This window comes from Barbus barbus, assembly GCF_936440315.1.
Source record: "Barbus barbus genome assembly, chromosome: 13".
In the NCBI taxonomy this organism is placed as follows: Eukaryota; Metazoa; Chordata; class Actinopteri; order Cypriniformes; family Cyprinidae; genus Barbus; species Barbus barbus.
In genome coordinates, this window is record NC_136741.1 from 29,899,322 (window position 1) to 29,921,458 (window position 22,137).

At 37.7% G+C, this 22,137-nt stretch overlaps 1 protein-coding gene across 1 annotated transcript in view; it reads left to right on the top strand.

The window, feature by feature from the left end:
- LOC306879058 (neuron navigator 1-like) overlaps positions 1–22,137 on the top strand; it is a gene marked incomplete at its 5' end in the record, with an annotated part of 79,604 nt that overhangs the window by 36,332 nt on the left and 21,135 nt on the right. The window contains 10 exons of the mRNA XM_079431745.1: positions 3,647–3,950; positions 9,821–10,565; positions 11,612–12,016; positions 13,153–13,194; positions 13,281–13,435; positions 13,540–13,716; positions 14,823–14,875; positions 15,073–15,096; positions 15,365–15,442; positions 21,719–21,802. Of these exons, the coding sequence (XP_079287871.1) occupies positions 3,647–3,950; positions 9,821–10,565; positions 11,612–12,016; positions 13,153–13,194; positions 13,281–13,435; positions 13,540–13,716; positions 14,823–14,875; positions 15,073–15,096; positions 15,365–15,442; positions 21,719–21,802 (2,067 nt within the window). The remainder of the gene's footprint in view (positions 1–3,646; positions 3,951–9,820; positions 10,566–11,611; positions 12,017–13,152; positions 13,195–13,280; positions 13,436–13,539; positions 13,717–14,822; positions 14,876–15,072; positions 15,097–15,364; positions 15,443–21,718; positions 21,803–22,137) is intronic.

Sequence of the window (22,137 nt, forward strand, 5' to 3'; positions counted from 1 at the left end):
CAATTTGAATATGAAGTTAGGGTTAGGGTTAGGAGCTGGGAGCTTCAAAAAGAGCCGCAATCCTCCTGTGGGCGTCACCTAACCCTAACCCTAGCCATATTCTGTCCATGAGTTAGAAACTTGCTGTTGGTATGATTTATTTATTTATTTTTTTAAAGAAATTTATACTTTTATTCAGAAGGAATGCATTAAATTGATCAAAAGTGACAGTAAAGACATTGATAATGTTACAGAAGATTTAGATTTTAAATAATTGCTGTTCTTTTGAACTTTCTATTTATCAAAGAATCCTGCAAACACATATGTATCAATGTTTACACAAAAATACCAAGTAGCACAACTTTTTTCATCATAATCAGAAATGTTTGTTGAGCAGCAAATCAGGATATTAGAATGATTTCTGAAGGATCCTGTGACACTGACGACTGGAGTAATGATGCTGAAAATTCAGCTTTACATTTCAGGAATAAATTACATTTTACAATATATTCAAGTAGACAACAGTTATTTGTAATTGTAATAATGTTTCACAATATTTTCTGTTTTACTGTATTTTTGAACAAATATGTGCAGGCTTGGTGAGCAGAAGAGACTTCTTTGAAAAACATTTAAAAATCTTACCGTCCCTTTTTACTTAACTAATCATATGGATAATTAGCAATGAATTAGTTTGTTCTAAAATGAAATATGAGCATGCAACCAGTGCTTCAAAACTAAAACTGGATGCGGACACCAAGGCACATATTAAAATGACTTCCATATCTGTTTTTACATTGTTTTTCAGTTCCTTCTCTGGTAAACACTGACATAAAATAACCTCTGAGGATTTGTTCAGTGTCGAGACAAGAGAACGCAAACGTCTTGACAGTTTCAGGCTCTAGTTTCAGGCTGTGGTTTGGTGTTTCTGCCATCTTCAATTTAACGTGTCTCTGGTTTGGTAGTCTGCTGTTTTTCAGTGTTAGACATACAGCCTGAACATTTCTACAGCTGATAAAAAGCTAAATGAAACCGTTTCTGGTTTGCGTCACAGCAAGTTGTTAATGTTATAGAAGCATCACAAATAATGATTACAAATAATGCAACACAACCAAAGTATGAGACACGTGTATCACATTCACCCCCTGCAGTCAAAGTCAGGCCGGGAGAGCCAGTCCTTACTTCAAAAGCCTGGCTTTGATTTTCTTGGATGAATTAAGAGCAGCTGTTTCCCATTGGGCACGTCATTTGCTTGTTTGAAGCGCTCGCTATCAGTTCACCATGAAATCAAACCTTTGTTTTCCTCGTCATTAGAGACGCAAATCTTAATTCTCATACAGACAAAAGGGGAACAATATGACTTGATCAACTTTCTGTTGCTATGGTAACATCATCATAGCATGCTTACATAAAATTTTGAAGATGTTTTCAATGTGCCATCTGGTCTTTACTCTAAGACGGTGTGAATAGAAATGTCATATTCTTGGCATTGGCAAGTGCTAGCAACGTTTTTTATCCATAATTGGCATGATATATATAATGCAAAGTTATTTCCATCTGAGAAATGTGCTCTGTTTCTTTCATGTAGACTTCATTATTGAAGTAAAACTGTATCCACAGAATAGCATCAGAGGATCCAAGTGTAAATGTGGGAAAGTCTTTCTGAAGAGTTTCTTGAACGCTCATGTTAATTTTTATGTTTTACAGCCGACGCAGAGAGTGGCTTTTGATTGTGGTTATTACATTCTAGATAGCAGAAACAGTCACTTCATTCATAGTGTATTTGTGTATTTCAGTGTGTTACACTGTATGAGGCCTCTGTCCATTTGGGTTTACCTTGGAAAAACGTTACATCATAAATGAGGGGAAAGTAAGTCATAAATGAGCTTGCATGGAAATATGCACTTAATATTGTCCTAAAGTATAGACAAATTATATATTGATTGATGATCAGCTGATTTTCTCAGACCACATTGCTAAAACTGCCCGGTCCTGCAGATGTACTTTATTCAACATCAAGAAGATCAGGCCCTTTCTTTCGGGAACATTCTTTACAACTCTTTGTTCAAGCTCTTGTTCTGTCCAGACTGGACTATTGCAATGCTCTCTTGGCAGGTCTTCCAGCCAATTCTATCAAACCTTTACAATTAATCCAGAACGCGGCAGCAATATACATTTTTAATGAGCCAAAAAGAATGCACGTCACACCTCTGCTTATCAATTTACACTGGCTACCAATAGCTGCTCTCATAACATTCAAGGCATTAATGTTTGCCTACAAAAGCACCTCTGGCTCTGCACCCCTTTACCTAAATTCAGTACTTCAGACCTATGTGCCTCTAGAAGCTTGTGTTCTGCAAGTGAACGTCGCTTTATTGTGCCATCCCAAAGAGACATAAAATCACTTTCAAGGACATTTACATCAACTGTTCCCTCCTGGTGGAATAACCTGCCCAACTCAATCTGAGCAGCTGAGTCCTTACCCATCTTCAAGAATCAGCTAAAAACACATCTCTCCTATCTTTATTTGACCCTCTAACTCTAGCACTCTCTATTCTAATTCTATTCTTGAAAAAAACTCGCCCCTTTTAGACTTGCACTCTATTAATTTACTACATGCTTGTTTTCTTAAAAGAAAAAAACTCACTAGCTTCTCTATTCTTTTTGTATTCTATCTATTTGTTTTCTTTTTATTTATTATACAATTAACAAAAAGCAAAAAAAGGCCTCTTAATACTAGCTTGCGCTATTCTTTTTCTATTCTATCTGTTTTCGTTTTATTTATTATATAACTTTAAAAAAAAAAACCTTGCTATATGTACTGCGTTAAGAAAACTGAGACTTGTAATAGCACTTGCATTTCATTGCTCTTTTGTTGATTTTGATTGTCCTCATCTGTAAGTCGCTTTGGATAAAAGCATCTGCTAAATGACTAAATGTAAATATAGACTAACTATATATAGTTAATGTATATTTCAAAGTATGAAATGCATATACTTTATTAATTTATTCTATGAAATGTAGTGCAAAAACAAAATTTTGGTTTTATACATTTTTGAAAGAAGTCTCTTCTGCTCACCAGGGTTGCATTTATTTGATCAAAAATGCAATATAAACTGTAATATTGTGAAATATTAGTATAATTTAAAATAACTGTTTTGTATTTGAATATGTTTTCAAATGTAATTTATTCCTGTGATCAAAGCTGTATTTCCAGCATCATTACTCCAGTCTTCAGCGTCTCATGATCCTTCAGAAATCATTCTAATATACTGATTTGCTGCTCAAGAAACATTTCTGATTATAATCAATGTTGAAAACAGTTGTGCTGCTTCATATTTTTTGTGGAAACAGAGATTCATTTTATTTTTCAGGATTATTTGATTAATATAAATAAATAAAAAACTGCATTTATTTGAAATTAAAATCTTTCATAACATTATAAATGTCATCACCGCCACTTTCGATCAATTTAATGCATTCTTGCTGAATAAAAGTATTAATTTCTTTGAAAATAATCTCACAGACCCTAAGGTTTCGAACATTAAAATGTCATATAGTATGATCTCCCGTATTAAATATGCTCTTCTAACACACCGTGTGTGTGTGCGTGCGTGCGTGTGTGTGTGCGTGTGTGTGTGTGTGCGTGTGTGTGTGTGTGTGTGTTTAGTTGCGGACGGATGCAGAGAAGCGTTCTCTGGTGGAGAGTGGACTGGCGTGGTACAGCGAGGACAGCAAGTCCTTACGGAAAGCTGATGGAGTTTATGACACAGGCAGCCTAAAATCAGAGCCTTCCAGCAAGTGGAGGAAAACTCGACTGCCGGATGGTTATGTGCAGGACAAGGCAGGAAAAGGAGAACTGAAAAAACCTCAGAGTCTCGGACACCCTGGGAGCTTCAAAAAGAGCCGCAATCCTCCTGTGGGCGTCACCTCACCCATCACACACACTTCACAAAGTGTGCTAAAAATTGCAGGTAATTTTATTTATTTTGTGTTTTATTTTACATTTTGTTTTGCTTTTTATTTTATTTTATATTATTTTTTGTTTTGGTATTTTATTTTATATTTTATAATTATTTTGTTTATATTTTTATTTTATTTTATACTTATCTTGTTGTTATTTGTTTTATTTGATTTGCAATTTAATTGTTTTATATTGTTTTTTATGTTATATGTTGTTATGTATTTTATTTATTTATTTTATGGGGGTGTGTGTGCTCATATTTAGGCTTTAGCTTTGACAACAGACTGTAGATTTGGATTTGACTATATTTTAGACATAAATTCATTAGGGGGACCCGTTCTTGGCAGCAAAACAAAAACTTTTTGTTCTCCAAACATGCATCTTCACTTTGTCATCCAGCATGCAGCTCCAGAAAGATTATATATTAATGGTACTATATCATGAGCTGGAAATGAATCAGTTGGACAAACTTCTTAGGTTGTTTATGTTACCGCTGTCATCCATAACCTGCTGTAAATGAAGACCATGTGCTAGACAGAGTTTGGTGAAGTGTCTCTTCAGCAGATATCAAAACGATGACTCGGTTGGAAACTTATAAAAAACCACACATGAATACTATCAAAACTGAGTCTTAACTTCGATAGTTCAAAGTTCTCATCAAGTACTCATCCTCATATCAATCCATGTTAAGTTTTTCTATACAATGAATGCATACAGTGACTAGGGCTTCAAAAATAGACAATAACAAACCTTAAAAGTGTCATAAAAGTAGTCCATTCTGAAGTCATATGATAGACTTCTGTGAGATTTAAGTCATTAGCCATAAAAAAGGGGCTTTTTGCTGCATCTTTAAAACCTCATTAAGTCATGCTGGTTTAGTATTACATGAAGATGCATAAATCAGGGTGAATTATTCCATTAACTCTTCTTCACTATGTTTTTGACTTTCTTCAAGTGCCTGAGCAGATTTCTTTAGAGAGAAGCCTGTCAGGTTTATCTTTTCACCGTCTTCCATTGATGCAGTTCACCTGTAGGCAGCCTAACCTTTCTATGCTGGATCCATAGTTTACAATGACATTTAAATGTCAGGGACCCAGTGTACTTAGCAGAAAACCAGCTGCTGTTTGGCACCGTGTGGCATTTTACTTTGTCATATTGACGTCCTGTTATTAAAGTACCTCACAAATGGCAAAAGCATAATCACCAATTTAAGGAATATAAAGCCTAGAGGTCATAGCACTGAATAAAACTGAATGTTTTTGGGTTTTGTGGTCACTTTGAAGTAAAATTACTCTCTATATATAAAGAAATTAATACTTTTATTCAGCAAGGATGCATTAAATTGATCAAAAGCGATACTAAAGACATTTAATTAGTAATGTTACCAAATGTTACCAGTTCTGTTCATTTGAACTTTCTATTCATCAAAGAATCCTGAAAAATAAAATGTATCACAGTTTCCACAAAATATTCAGCAGCACAACTGTTTTCGACACTGATAATACAATAATAAATGTTTCTTGAGCAGCAAATCAACATATTACAATGATTTCTGAGGGATCATGTGACACTAAAGACTGGAGTAATGATGCTGAAATCAATTCCAATATATTCAAATAGACCAGTTATTTTAAATTGTAAAAATATTTCACAATATTGCTGTTTTACTGTATTTTTGATCAAATATATGCAGCCTTGGTGAGCCTAGGAACAGTATTATGTAAACAAAATGCATACTGAGCACACTATACACACATAATCATAAGAAATCATAAGAGTAAGTATATACCACTATATGTACTATGTAGTAGTATGTAGCTACTCAACAAGTCTGGCAACCATACATTTTTCATTTTAAACAGTATATCAGCTGTTTTATCATTTCAAATCTAACAAATGTGTTTTAGAAAATATTTTACATGAAAAATATGTTTGAGTGATCTTATAATGGCATTTTTAAGTGGAAAAATTGAAATTATATGTAAAAATAAATCAGATAATAAGCAGGCATGTTTTCAGGCATTTCCCAGCATGCCACGCTCAGATAATGCTCTCCGCTTGATGATAGTTTATCTGTAGGCACTTTGAGAGCTTCTGTCATTAGTGTTCGTTCAGTGATTAAAGCTTCATAGAAACTCATCTATCAGTAATTAGTCCTCCAAACGTCATTAAACCTCATTAGCTGGCATTTTCTTGCTCGCTCTCTTTCACTGTAGTAGGCAGTTGTGTGTTGGGTTGACGCACTGCTCAGGTCACGCGTGTGCTGGTGTTTATATCCTGTGTAGGCTGAGACGCTCTTTATCTTTGAAGTGTCTGTAATTAAATGCAGATGGCTGCTTGCCCTCGTCTTCATCAGCGATGACTCACATGCTGTAGACTTAGGCCACAAAACCTTAATCATGGCTTCAATCGGGTCTCCCATGACTTAATCTGAAGTCATACCCCCAACGCTTTCCTACTCACCTTTCTAATGATTTGTCTCTGGCCACACCGAGGACACTGATTCAGCTTTGTGTGTGTGAAAGCAAATTAAGTTTTATTGACGAAGAAGTTGATGTGGTAAGTTCCCACAGAAAAGTACTGCCGTGGTACCATGATGGTATCGGATGGTAATAGCGTGGTATTTTGATGTATTGCAGAATGATTATCATACTCATTTATGTGGTGTTTATGGTATTTCAAGGTACTAAAATAAATGCCATGGGTTATGTCTAAAAACATTTGGTATTTCCATCCTAGAGGAAGATTTTTTGCTCAAAGGTTGTTTTTCATATTTCATAATAATTAATGGAGTATGAACAACCCAAGGTTTCCTGGTTTGGCTTTCAATGGAATTTAGTGCATTTAAAACTGTAGGTTTTAAAAGATAAATAGTGTTGTTATTGTTATAATTGAAATCAGTATTCATTTAATTGAGATTAAAGCTTTAGTCATTTTGTTCCCTTTCAGTCAGTTATGTTCGACGTAATGTCAAAGTGACTGACAAAAATGGGATCTCGCCCGAGAGCCCAATCACCTTTGAGTGTTAACAAAACAAGCCAATGACAGTTTGCGTGCATGTTTCGCCACGCGCACCCGCCCCGTAGTGCGGGTATAAAAGGAGAGCGCGTGCAAACGCACATCAGCTTTTCGCTTTGGAGCCGAACCTTCTGGGAAGACTGAATCTCCGTGAGTGTCTACGAGACAGCCTTGAGGGTTGGTGTTACGGCGCGTCAGTGGGGGTTACTGTCCAGTGCTGATTCTCTTCGGCGTGCTGCAGCTCTCCATTCTGCGGTCTCGCCGGTCACTGCCTTCCAAGTCGGGTCCCTGTGCTCCAATTCGCTGCCCCACCGCGGGTACGTTGGTGACTCCCCTGGTCTCGCTTGTACGGTCTCTGGGGGCCTGGCTTGCGCTCCCCAGGCCGTCTCGTTGGCTCCTGAGAACCATTCGACTTGTCTACGTGATTCAGTTCGCCCGGCGTCCTCCCAAGTTCAGGGGCGTTCGGTTCACCTCTGTGTTGAACAAAGATGCTCCTGTCTTGCGGGCAGAAGTCGCAGTCCTGCTGGCGAAGGACGCGATGGAGCCGATTCCTCCAGCCGAGATGAAGTCAAGGTTCTGCAGCCCCTACTTCATCGTACCCAAGAAAGGCGGTGGGTTACAACCAATCTTGGACCTGCGTTTTCTGAACCCGGGCCCTTTACAAGCTCCCGTTCAGGATGTTGATGCAGAAACGCATCTTTCAATGCATCCGTCCCTTCGATGGGTTCGCAGCGATCGACCTGAAGGACGCGTAATTTCATATCTCGATCCTCCCTCGACACAGACCGTTTCACCGCTTTGCGTTCGAAGGGTGAGCATATCAGTACAAGGTCCTCCCCTTCGGGCTATCCCTGTCGCCTAGTGTCTTCACCAAGGTCGTGGAGGCAGCCCTTGTTCCATTAAGGGAAGCAGGCATTCACGTTCTCAACTACCTCGACGACTGGCTCATACTGGCCCAGTCGCGAGAGCAGTTGTGCGAACACAGGGACACGGTGCTCAGCCACCTCAGCCGGTTGGGGCTTCGGGTCAACTGGGAAAAGAGCAAACTCTCCCCTGTACAGAGGATCTCTTTTCTCGGCATGGAGTTGGACTCGGTCAACCTCACAGCACGTCTCTCAGTAGAGCGTGCTCAGTCGATGCTGAACTGCCTGGAGTCTTTCCAGTGCAAGAGGGCGGTTCCACTGAAACAGTTTCAGAGGCTCCTGGGGCATATGGCATCCGCAGCCGCTGTCACGCCGCACAGATTACTTCATATGAGACCACTTCAGCGTTGGCTTCACGACCGTGTGCCGAGATGGGCATGGCAATGCGGCACGTACCGGGTTTCAGTCACCCCGTCCTGCCGTCAGACCTTCAGCCCGTGGTCGGATCTTGCTTTTCTTCGGGCATGAGTTCCCCTAGTGCAAGTGTCCAGGCATGTTGTTGTAAGGCTGGCTGAGTCTACCTCAGAGACTGCCATATGTAGTACTGCCCTTGGCCAGTCCATATGTGTAATCTCCACATGGTACCTCCTTTACGCAGGATGTGGCTTCCGTAGCGTTCCCCTACGCTTTCCCAGTGTTATCCACACCCACTGTACGGAACAGCAGTGGCTGTCATCTTTGCCTAAGCCCTGTCCTATCTTCCATCCCAACTGGTGTGGGGGGACTTGCCGGCTTCTGGGCACTGGAGGGGGTCAGCAATAGTGGCGTTTTCATAGGGATCCCATTTTCGTCAGTCACTCTGACGTTACGTCGAACGTGACTGACTGAAAGGGAACGTCTCAGTTACGTATGTAACCCTTGTTCCCTGAAGGAGGGAACGGATCTCGGGCGAGATCCCATTTTTGTCAGTCACTCTGACGTTACGTCTCCGTTCCCTCCTTCAGGGAACGAGGGTTACATAGGTAACCGAGACGTTGTTTTTGTCATTAGTAGTATTTTTATTTTTTTTTTGTCTATAAGTTTATTATATATTTATTATTTCAGTTTCAGTTATTTAGTACATCAAGTTAACTTAAATAACTACTACATTAAAATGAGAAATGTGGACTTGGCAACTAGTTGAAATAATTTTTTACAATATTTAATTACAGTTAATGTTTATTTTATTTCAAGTAGAAACTAATTATTTATTAAAAAATATTAATTTTAGTTAACTCTAATAACTCTGACTGAAATCAATCTGAAAAAAAGAAAGTATATTAGATGAAAAACGTAAACTCATAAACTTGAATGAAAAGTTAAAATGCTGCACTGGCAACCAACTGAAATAAAAAAAAAACTAAAATTACTACTAGTAAAATGTAAATAAATAAAGCTAAATAGTGTAATATATATATATATATATATATATATATATATATATATATACATATATAAATAAATATATACATATATAAATAAATATACTAAAACTTAAAAAATTTAAATCAAACCATAAAATATATCAATTAAAACTCATAAAAAATAAATACTCTAATGGATTATAAATAAATAATGGATTATAAATAAATAATTACATTTTTGAGAGATTGTATAGAAATTTTGGTTTTAAAAAGAAAATTTAAATTGACCTTTATGTATAAAGGAGAAGCAGAGAGGACTAAATTATGTAAAAAGTTGTAGACCATATCTAATTTTAAGGAATGAGCAATTCAATGAAAATATTTCCCTGAAATAACACTCAACCACATGAATCCACCAAAAAATACTTCTACCAGTTCTATACTTCTAAAGTCATGCAGTAGTGATGTGTAAAAAAGATTGAATAATATTTCCTTCTGCATCTTCAAACTTGTGACACTAAACATTGGTGCTTTGGGTTTAAATAGGCAAATGTGCATATGAGTGACACTTAATGAGTGTTTTCCTCTCTTTATAGTTTCTAAAGGAGACACTAAGGCAGTTGACAAGGTGAAAATGTCCGTCAAGGCAACGGGTCTCCAGCGTTCCCGCTCCGACGCCGGCCGGGACAACGAGCACCGAAAGCCTCCCTCAGGTCTGGTCAAACCCTCCGCCGGCGCCTCCTTCGGTTACAAGAGACCCCCGACCACCGGAACCGCCACCGTCCTGACAGCAGGAGGCGCCACCATCACCAGCGGCTCGGCCACTGTGGGCAAAACCCCAAAGTCCTCGGGCATCCCCATCAAACCCGTTCCAGGTGGAGGTGGTCGCAAAAACAGCCTGGACGCCAGCGGCTCCGAACAGGGTTTCCTTGCACCCAACGCTCGCGGGAGCATTCAGTACCGCAGTCTGCCGCGGCCTGCCAAATCCAGCACTATGAGCTTGACCGGACGCCCTTCCTCTCGCCCTGTTAGTGGCAGCACTGACGCCAGTCTCCTCACCCTTAAACCCGTACCGCCTCTGCCCAACACCATGCCCACTAGAGGAAAAGACGGAGGCAGTTTGAAAGCGGCTAGTCGCCCGAGCATCACTGGACCTGTCAACCAAACAGACCGTGAGAAGGAGAAGGAGAGGGCCAAGGCCAAAGCCGACCTGGAGATCAGCTGTCTGAAGGCTGAGAACCAGAGCGACAGCTGTGGAGAGGCTGTGGAGAAGATCCACCGAGTGCGGAGGACGAGCACGAGTAAATACCTAGAACTGAGCTCTCCGACCAGCACACCAAGGTATAACACTCTGCACAAATACATAGATCAAATACAAATCACTGCAATCAATTCATGATCTTAGTAAAAAAAAAAGTAAAATAAAATTATATTACTTTTAGCAACAGAAAATGTAAATAAATGACTAAAAATATATATTAAATTGTATGAAAATGTCTTGTAATTAAATTTGTAATTAAATTGTGTGTGTATGTATATTTATATAAGAAATATTTTAATAATACTTTATTTGCTATAAATTATATGCTTGTGTAATATATATATTTAATTGAATTATATATTAAATCATATATATATATATATATATATATATATTGCAGGGTCTTGTAATAATTCTAGTCAACTGGCCATTTTTCTTTTGTGCTGATTTTGTTTGTCCTAAATTTCTATTTGTTTGTCCTGTTTACTATTAAACGACCAGCTATTTTTATTTATTTATTTGCTATTTTAAAAATAAATTCTATTTTAATTAATCAACTGTAAATATTTATATATCATTTTGACGTGCTACAAAGCTACCTGACTAAATTTTTTTTATTTAAAATGATTTCATTAGAAAAATATCATGCATTAATTATGATGTGTTATATATTTATTTATTAATTTTTACAGCTGATGTTTCTAGTCTCTGACATTGCAATTGAAATATTCAGCAAATCATAACAATCCATATATGATAATTTCATATAACAACTAGGAAAATTGAGTGAATCATGTACTTGTAGAGTTTTTCAAAAATAAAACGGGAAATATATATAATGTAAGAGTTTCGTATTTCATAAAATAAGCATAGGCATCATTTTTTAAAGGAAATGTTCTGCAGATGCCCTGTGTATTTATATTGCGCAAGTTATGCTACTCAATTATTTAAAACCTTTTCTGGAAACGGACATTAAGAGCCTTTGAGGATGGTTTTATGGTTGCCAGCATGTTCTTCTTTATTTAGTTCCTTTGGATGCTCTGAAATCCCTTCAGTACTTGCCTACAGAAGGTCTTTGAGTTCATGACGTTACTGATGATGATGATGTGGTGTTTGACTCTAACAGGTTGTTGAGCAGCAAGTCTCTAGTTCATCCTCCCAGCTTGGCTCACCTAGACAAGGTCAACTCCAACAGTCTGGACTCCTGCATCACCATCCATGACCTTCCTCCAAAGATCCCTCCCTACTCCAAGCTGCAGGACCTGGCGGGCTCCCGCGTTCCCCCTCGACTCACCCCAAGCCCTGCGCCGGTGCTTCACATCGACTCTCCTAGCTGTTTCTCAGGCCAGACGCTGTCGGTCAGCAGCTCCCCCATCCTCTACCCCAAGATGTCTGGCCTGCACCGCAGCATGGAGTCGCTGCCGCTTCACATGAGCGTCCCCTCCAAACCTGATCTGGGAGAGCGGGTCGATGCCAGGAGTACTGGGACATGGGGTGCATGCAGTCGGACGTCCATCACTTTGAGTGACAGGTGAATTTGGGTCTGTATATTGGTTGTATGTTGTTTAACTGAGCAAAGCAGAGCAAAACCATGATTTTAAATAAAATAATGAATGAATGAACCTGGTAAGAAGAGCAGCATAAGTGGTCACCAACATTGTGTTTTATACGATAGGATGCTCACTTAAAGTCCCTATTAAATATTTTTTTTATATAATAATAATTATAATATAATAATTATATATAATAATAATAATAATAAATATAATGACTATTATTATTAAATACTGTTAAATATGTATTTTCTGTATATATTAGTAATATAGAATTTTTTTATAAAAAAGATGAAATATGAATACAAATATATTTATTCAAATATAAAATACATTAATTTTATGTTTAAAAAAGGATAATATGGAATTAAAAATAAAAATCTTGTGGAAAAATAAATTATCCTTATTTATTATTATTGTTATATAAAATGTAATGTTTTTTTATATTGAATATATATATATATTGTTATATATATATGCTATCCTGTAAACTATTAATTATCTATTATATTATGAATTGTCAATTATATGTATATTAATTTTTTTTATATAAAATAGAAATATAAATATATTTACTAAAATATAAAATGCATGTATTTTTATATAACTTATATAAAAAAATTAACTAATTAACAAATCTATTGGACCAATTGTTTATTTAAATAAGTAGCACAAATAAATTAACCTTAGTATTATTATTAGAAATAATAATAATACATAAAGTTATAAATTACATATTATTGATCATCATATTATGTTTTACCAATTTAAAAAAAGCAATAATAACAGTAATAATAATATTATTACATCAACAACAACAATAATTATTATTAATTATGAATTTCTTTTATATATAATTTTGTCTTACGTAACACATTTATATTACTGTATGTACTAAATCTTCCAAAAGAGCACAATAAAATATTCACAGGATACTCATGTCATTTGCTGCGAGAGAGTCGCTCCCTGCTGGAACAAGAGCGACACAGCAAGAGACCGAATGATTAGTTAAACAATCAGATGATTGTATTGGACTGGATATCAGTGTAATGCTAACCATGTTAGTTTGGGGTGAGCTATTTATACTGTATGTGCTGCTCTCTACCCCTCCCAGTTTACAAACTGATAGGAACACCTTTCCCAAGAAAGGATTAAGGTACATCTATTTTATCTAAAATCAACTAGTACAGCATTGCAGTGTAAGATGGTTCTGACCCACGCATGTTATGCTTTCTTCCGCAGTCGCTATGGTGGTGGCCAATCAGAGGGAGAAGTGAGGGAACGCCGTCACTCCCACACGATCACGAGCATGACGGATTCGGAGAGCCCGCCGCAGCTGCCCTCGCCAACACACGTGACACAACCCTTCCTGGGAAAAACGCCGCCGACCAACGTGGGTGAGTAAAGTCAAACACTCTCAGGTGTGAGATTTTACAGCAGAGGCACATGACTGAGATCAATCATCTTCAATAATGATATGACGCTCTCTCTCTCTCTACAGTGGCCCCAATCCCGAGTTCAGGCTCCGGTTCCCAGATCACACGCTCCAGCAGCATCCCGGCAAATGACTTGGGCTACGAGCTGTACGGCACGTCTCCTCTGGGCAGCTCTCTGTCTCTGGCCGACCGACCAAAGAGCATGATGAGATCCGGCTCCTTCAGAGAGCCTAGTGAAGATGGTGAGCCATGGGCACTAACCTACTCCTCGATTTGATGCAACATGCATAAATGCTTTATTTTGCTATTAAGCTGTGTTCAAGCTGTTGAGCTGTGCTCAAACTAATGGGGTTAGAGAGTTTTAATGTAGCTTTAATAGCCCACCTTGTCCGTCTTTGAGTGTTTTCCAAGAATTTCAGAGGATATTGTTTGATCTCATTTTTACTGATAGCTCAATAGCAGTATTATTTTGGGATCATTTATAATCAGGGGTGTCAAACTCAGTTCCTGGAGGGCCACAGCCCTGCACATTTTAAATGCAACCCTAATTAAACACACCTGATCCAGCTAATCAAATCAAGGCTTATTTGAAAACTACAAGAGTTTGACACCCCTGATTTATATGCTATTATATTATATATTCAAATTTTGAATTAGCTTTTTTATTTATTTATTTAATAAGTTTTATTAATTTTGTAAAATGCTTTTGTAATTTTATTTCTATTGAGCTTAATTTTTATTGCAGTTTTAGTTTTAGTCATTGTTATAATTAAACTTATTTCAGCTAGTTGCCAGTGCAACATTTCTACTTCTAATTTTTAAGTTTGTTTTTCATCTAGCATTTGTATTTATTTATTTTTCAGCTTTATTTCAGTTAACGAAACAACATTTTAAACACACCTAGTTTTAGTAATTGTTATATGCTTTTGTCATTTTTATTAGTTTTTGTTTTTTAATGCTTCTAATTAACTTAATTTTTTGAGTTTTATTTTTAGTCATTTTAGTAGTCTAACTTAAAAATGTATTTCAGGTAGGTGTTGTTCATTATTTATATTTGGTTATTCTTATTTATATTCATTCGTATATTTCGTTGTTATTAATTTATTAGTTTTTTAGTTGGTATTTATCATGAAATTGAAAGTAATCCTATCATCAGTGACCTTATTTATCTTTATTTTATTTGAAAATAGACCATATTATACAAGTAACATTGGTTGCAAACAGCATTTCTTGTTGAGTTCAATTATAAAGCAAAAATACAACACTGACTTTATTTTCTAAGTTAGTGAACGAACTAAACTATGGCTCTAACCTGTATTTGTGTGTCATTTTGCTCTCTTTCTCTCAGTTCATGGATCTGTACTGTCTCTGGCCTCAAATGCCTCATCCAACTATTCATCAGTGAGTAGAAACTCTTTGTTTCTGTATTTGAATGGTTTTTGTACATAAATGACAGTGAGTAAGAGCACAGAATCTGATGTGGCTCTTTATTTCCTGAAATTTCTCTTAACAACCAGTCTTTTTTCTCTATTTCCTGTCCTTGCTCACTCTTTCTTGGTCTTGATCTTTATCTTAATTTCTGTATCATGCACTCTCAGACTGAAGAGAGAATGCAAGGAGAGGTAAGAATTATCTTATGAAACTGTTGTCAGCTTGTCTTTATCCTTCGTTTCCTCTTATTTTCTGCTATTGCGCAAGAAAAAAACATTCATATTAACCTTTGATAGTAACTTCTTCAAAACATGCAAAACAACCAACTATAGTTTTGTTTTTGTTTTTTTGTGACATCATTGTTACACTAATTGCATTACATTTAATTTAAACTATTTGCTAACCATAAATGTCTATGTTTGGAAATACCTTGGATTTTTAATGTTTCTACCATCTCAGCAAATCCGGATTCTGAGGCGTGAGCTGGAGTCGTCTCAGGATAAAGTGACCAGTCTGACCAGCCAACTCTCAGCAAATGTACGTGCAAAACCCCATTATATGCACAACTGCAGATTTAAAATAAAAACTAGGTTATTTAACTGCATTCTGTTTTATTGTTATTGTTTTAGAGTCAAAATCATAGATTTATTAATCCCATTACATTATTTTATTTTGTTATTTTTTATTTTTTTATTTATATTATTTAATTGTATATCATACAAATTGCATGTTTGTGTCATAGTAGATATAAGCAAAAGTCTTCATACTTAAATGTCCATAATATGTTGTCAGAGTTGTTGGGGTTTTTTTCCAGACACGCTGTCACTTCAATGACATCACCCGCATTTCTACATTCTGACATTTTTCTAAACTTTTCTGTCATCATTGCTTATTTTCCTAGAATTATTAATTGAATAATGAGTGTTGCCATGAAATGTTGATAATTGTAATTCACAATATTTCTAGTGTTTTAAATCCAGATCTCTTCTCACTGCAAGTTCCCACTAACCCCAGCTGCCTTCAGCTCACCCTGCACTGATCTGCTGCTTCAACACCGCTGGCTTCAGCAATACACTCATACACTGTGATGACTGTCAAATCTGGATGGGATTAGTTTTCTCAGAGGAGTTTGTGTGATTCGGACAGTATTAAAGGGCACCTACTAGGCAAAATTCACTTTTACATGTTGTATGAACAAATGTGCATTGGCAGTGTGTGTACACAACCACCCTATAATGATAAAAATCCACCCACTCCTTTTTTTTTAATCCCCATAAATCATAAGCATTGTCTCAGTACAAGCCGTTCGCAAAATCCGTAAACGTGTAAGGTCACATTTTACAGCATTTTACACAGCTGTTGACGGACACTGCCGTATTAGCAGAGACCCCACTCCTCCTCCGCCATATTTATCTCCACGCTACAGCATTTAAAAGTAGCGATCAAATAGGAAATATATTCTTATTAAAGGTGTCATACACTGTAAAAAAAAAAAAAAAAAAGTTGAGCCAACTTAAAATTAAGGCAACCAGCTTCAGCAGATTTTTTTAGTTTTGAGTTTATTCAACAAAAAGTTGAGAATCTCCTACAAAAATAAGTAAAAAATCTGCTGAAGCTGGTTGCCTTAAATTTAAGTTGGCTCAACTTTTTTATTTTTATTTATTTGTTTTTATACAGTGTAGAATGGAAAACTATATTTACCTAGCATAGTTGAATAATAACAGTTCTGTACATGGAAATGAGCCTCAAACACATTGTTTCCTCCTTATGTATATCTCATGAATGCAAAAGACCACTGAAAAATAGGCGAATCAGAACGTCTCGGTTACGTATGTAGCCCTAGTTCCCTGAAGGAGGGAATGGAGACGTCACGTCGGATGACCGACGAAATTGGGATCTCGCCAGAGAGACCAATCCACTTCGAGTGTAACTAAACGAGCCGATGGACATTGGCATGCGTTCATTGCATCCAGCTGTCGCTGATCACAGCGGGAGAATAAGAGGCAGCAGGTGCACCGCATTAATTCATGCTTTCGCTAAGGAGAACTGCTGGGCAAAGCTCTCGACAGCGTCGCCGAAGAGGCCGGTCTGTGACACGGGAGCATTCAGCCCATGTTCTAGGCCAGCTGAATCATTAGAAGTTCTGTAGGTATTGTGAAGAAACAAGTGAGAACAACAGCAAAAATGGCAGATCGTGTAAATAAATGTTATGTTCCAGGCTGTGCAGGGGATGTGAAGTGCAGGGATGGGTTGGTGTCTGTATTCAGAAAGGCACAGAAAGCAAATAACACATTCTAATAAAATAACGCAAGCCGCTAAAGGGACATGGTTAGCTGCGAGCGGTAGCCTGTTACATTACAGTACATAAGATTTCCCTTACCACATAAACCGAGTGTAACGGGGCGAACGAGACGTGAGACGTGCGGATCCAAGTGCAAGCTTTTATTTATAAACATAGTCAATAAACAGGCAGGGTCAAACAACGGCAAACAGATATGGTACGGGCACAGAGCAATCCTAGGGCTAGCGAGAGTCGACGATCGGCGAACAATATCCAACAGGGCAAGGCAGAGAAATAATCCAGGTATACGAGCAGTAGTTCAAGAGAGGTGCAAACAGAGTCCAAACGGCAAGGCAAAGGGGTAAATCCAGGAAACGCGGGCAAGAATAAAAACACTAGAAAAACACACGAGGCAAGACTATGACAACAAAGTGGGTTCTGTATCGCAGCTAAAACTAGGAGAGTTATAAATGCAGAATAATACTGGAACTAAACAGAAAAACACAGAATGGCTCGGTAAGGCAACTAACACTAGGGGAGTGATAAACGCAATACAATACTCGGCAGAGAGGAAGAGGAAGTCCATGGTTTATGTAGGATGTGTGATCAGTGCAATCAGCTGTGTGTCGTCAATGCAATGCATGATGGGAATTGTAGTCTGAGGTGGCGTGCAACAGTTAGTGTGGTGCAAGAGTCCATGTGGTGAGCGAGTGACCTCTGGTGGTGAGTTAACGGAAGTTCATAGACCAGATTCATGACACAGAGTAAGAAGAGATGATTGAGGATGATGTGAATGATTTACAGATCCTGAGCACCACTGACAAGCATCTGATCTTGAAAAATGTGTGGTAAGTACTGCCGCTCCATAGTATAAACGGGGCGTGCGATTGCGAATCTCGAAAGTGAAACTAAAAAGCGATTGTGCATTTAAAAGCAGTTTCAATGCCCAGCATATTAATAGTGGCTCCCTGATGCCTGCATTTTATTTACAGTATAATTACCCAACGATATAACTGCGCGAGAAAGTATTCATATATAAGTTTTGCCTGTGTTTCCTTCCTGCTGTGTGAGCTACTGTAATGAGCCGCACTGTGAAACAGCCAATCAGAGCAGAGCTCAACATTATTTTTCATGACCCTTCCAAATTAGGTAATAACAGACCATTTCATTCTAGGGACAAATCCTAGGATTTTAAATGGACATGTAAAACCGTTTCTGGCGTTTTTTTGCCCTTACTTAAGCCACATACCTTCTACTGTATGTAGATATCAGAGAACAATTTAAAATATTGTATCAATGCATTCTATGGCACCTTTAAAGAAATTATTCAGTCAAGAACAGTGAGAGTTTTTATTTTTTATTTTATAGGTACTGTATATTATGCTGTTACTTAATATACCCATCTAATATAAACATGCGATTTCTTTCCTAGCTGTTTGCATTCACAGACATAACTGACTGTGTTTTTGTGAGTTATGTGTTTTTAACATAAACTTGTGTATATTTGACAGTTTAAACGCAATAAGACATGAGCGAGACACACATGCCATGTGACAGCCGCTTTCTGTGTGCGTGCTTCAGATGTGTGCGCTCAGAAAACCCTATATCAGAAGTTTAAACTGATATGGCTTTAAAACACATTATAGCACGATAGACATGATAATCAAAACCAAACAGAAGTTTTTTGGCAGAGTATCTGAGTTATGAGCTGTAAAGGTACAGTCCTATTCTGGAAAGGGGGGGGGGGGGCTGCAGCTCATTTGCAGTTAAAGAGACATGCACTAAAACAGTGTGTTTCTGCTTCTGCTCAAAATAGTCATTTTCAAAATGATATAATAAATTATCTGTGGGGTATTTCAAGCTGAAACTTCACAGGCACATTCTGGGGACACCTTAGACTTATATTACATCTTGTAAGAAGGGGCATAAAAGGTGCCCTTTAAAATCACTATTTCTATAAAACACAAATTTATCTAATTACCTCAGGGAAAACTAGTCCTGTCTGAGTAGGGCTCCACAGTGTGCTTTATATGGGTGTGCTGCAAATGCACTTGAAAATCACCTCCAGAGGGCCTTTATTGAAACATTTGAATTTCTGATGCTAATCCTAGTGCATATATGAATGTGTGTGTGTGAGATGGAGGATTGTGGCCCCATAGTCCTAACAGCAGTGTCCCTCTCTCCCTGGCTGATGTCCTGTCCCGGCCTCTGATGACTGACTGCTGCCTGGGGTTGCTGGCTGTTGCAGGCAGGCCAGGTTTGTTGGACTGTCACTCGCAGCCCCGTCCATCGCTGTTGCATGCCCCCACCCCCCACCCTTAGTGTGGCGCTGACTGATGATTTGGAGTGGAAGTCATTTATGTTTGCTCTGTGGCTTCCAGGTGTCATCTGGCCAAGTGTTGATGATGTCATAGGGTTGATGCTGGGTGCTGTATGAGGGAACCACAACCGCAAACACTGATATAGTCATGAATGTGCACTAATTGAGGATTAATAGTTGCTTTTTTTTACCCGAACAAACCCTTAAATTAAATTATTTAATTTTGTTTGTAACTTGTATAACACAATTTCCGAAGAGTGCCGTTTTTTTCTTAAACTAAATCAAGAGACTTACATTTTAGACACCATATTGGCTGTTTTTGCTCTATTCCACCAACAAAAAAAAAACATTCCAAACACAGCCACAGCACTCTTTTGCGTCTCGGAGCAACATGATGGTGTTTTGTTCCTGCATGAATCAACTGTTTAAATGATTCGGTTCAATAGCAACGACTCAGTGACTTGCTGCCACCTGCTGGCGGTTTTAATTTCACATTTAAAGTATCTTTTCATTTTTTTTAAATAATTTCAAATATAAGTATTCAACATTTCATGTTTAAAATATCAAAACATAATTTATGCATTTGTAACTGCAGGTTAAATAATTCCATGTCCCTCTAAGCTGCATTAACATGTGTAAATACATCCAAATGCCACTTTAGATGCATCTTCTGTAAAGATGATATTTTCTTGATACTGATTTCATTTGTTTAGTAACAGCCTAAATGTATTATTATTATAATTTACTGATTAAATGTAAGAATTTGACTCAAGAATATCAAAAACTTTAGGAGTCACTTGTCCACAGTAGTCTTTGAGATACCAGCACAATAAAACACTCAGCAAAATATTGTCTAATTATCTTTATCGATACAATCCCAGAAAATACTGAGATATTTTTATTTTCTTTGCTTTTTGTTTTTTTGTCAATATCACACACCCCCTAGTACTGACACAAAATAATTTGCAACAGTCGCTTTGTCACGTCCAGTGTAGAGAGCCTCAAGCTGTTGGTTTATTTCCTTTTTTAGGCTAGTTGAAGTTATGAATGGCCGGTAATTTAAAAAATTTGTAGCCAAATTGGCTGGTGAGTGAAAAAGTTCATTTCAATCCCTGCACAGAACACCATAGCAACTGCATAGCAATGTGGTAAAAAAAAACACTTGGCTTAGCAATTGCAAAATAACATCCACAACATGCTATCAACCCCTTAGCAACACTTAAGCAACCTCTGAGCTACACTTTAGCAACCACTGAGCTAGCAGTAACCACATAGCAATGGTTGGCAACTATCTATAACACCCTAGCAACCACCGAGGACACCCAAAAAAAAAACACATGGCAAATCCAAGATACTGATAACCACTGAGAACACATCAGCAACCACATATCAATGTCTTAGCAACCATGCAGAACACCCTAGCAACTGCATTCTAGAGCAACCACCTAGCAACACACTAATAATCACTCGATAAACACCTTAGCAACCACATAGAACCATCTAGCAACACTAATAACCACTCAGAACACCTTAGCAACCACATAGAAACACCCTGGCAACCACTGAGAACACACCTCTAGAAGCCACTTAGCAACACACTAATAACCTCTCAGAACACCTTAGCAACCACATAGAAACACCTTGCAACACACTAATAACCTCTCAGAACACCTTAGCAACCACATAGAAACACCTAGCAACACACTAATAACCTCTCAGAACACCTTAGCAACCACATAGAAACACCTAGCAACACACTAATAACCACTCAGAACACCTAAGCAACCACATAGAAACACCCTGGCAACCACCCACAGCAGCCTAGCGTCACAGCGGCATTTTTCCACAGGAAATGTGCATGTAGTTGTGTTTGTGATGCACTAGCATGCGCTGCTGGACTCACAGTGAGTAGCATGATGGATATTGTATTTTTTTATCAGGTTTATTCCATCAGCTCTCTTTCACACACAGTCTTCTGTAGTGTGTGTGTGTGTGTCGTCACATGGCAACCTCATGTTTTTGTCCTTTCCAGCGTGCAGGTTGTCCTCTGTCCATCATTTTCCACAGCTGTTCTCGATTCTGGTCCTTTCCTGTCACTATTTCCCAGTTCAGATGGAGACACACACGAGTGTGTGTGTGTGTGTGTGTGTGTATGTGTAATGATCAGTAGTGTATGTCAGACACTAACCTGCACCTGTCTCTGTGTCTGCAGGCTAACCTGGTGGCAGCGTTTGAGCAGAGTCTGGCCCTCATGACGGCACGACTGCAGAGTCTGTCAGTCACTTCTGAGCAGAAGGTCAGTGTACAGAAACAACACACTGCAGATTTACACGTTAGAATTTACATTTTATTACCCATCATACAAACATTGTAAAATTTGTGCATTTGCATACTTTATAAAAATGACTATTGAAATCATGACATTTAATATATATATATATATAGAGAGAGAGAGAGAGAACAAATAAATAAAATAATGTAAATAAAGCTAAATTTATGTTGAATTTAAATTCATGTATAAATATAATAGAATGAAGTGTATACAAAAAACTTAAATTGATACATTTAAAATGTTGCAAACTCTATATTCATTAAAGCAGCACAATGTTTTTAACATTGATAATAATCAGA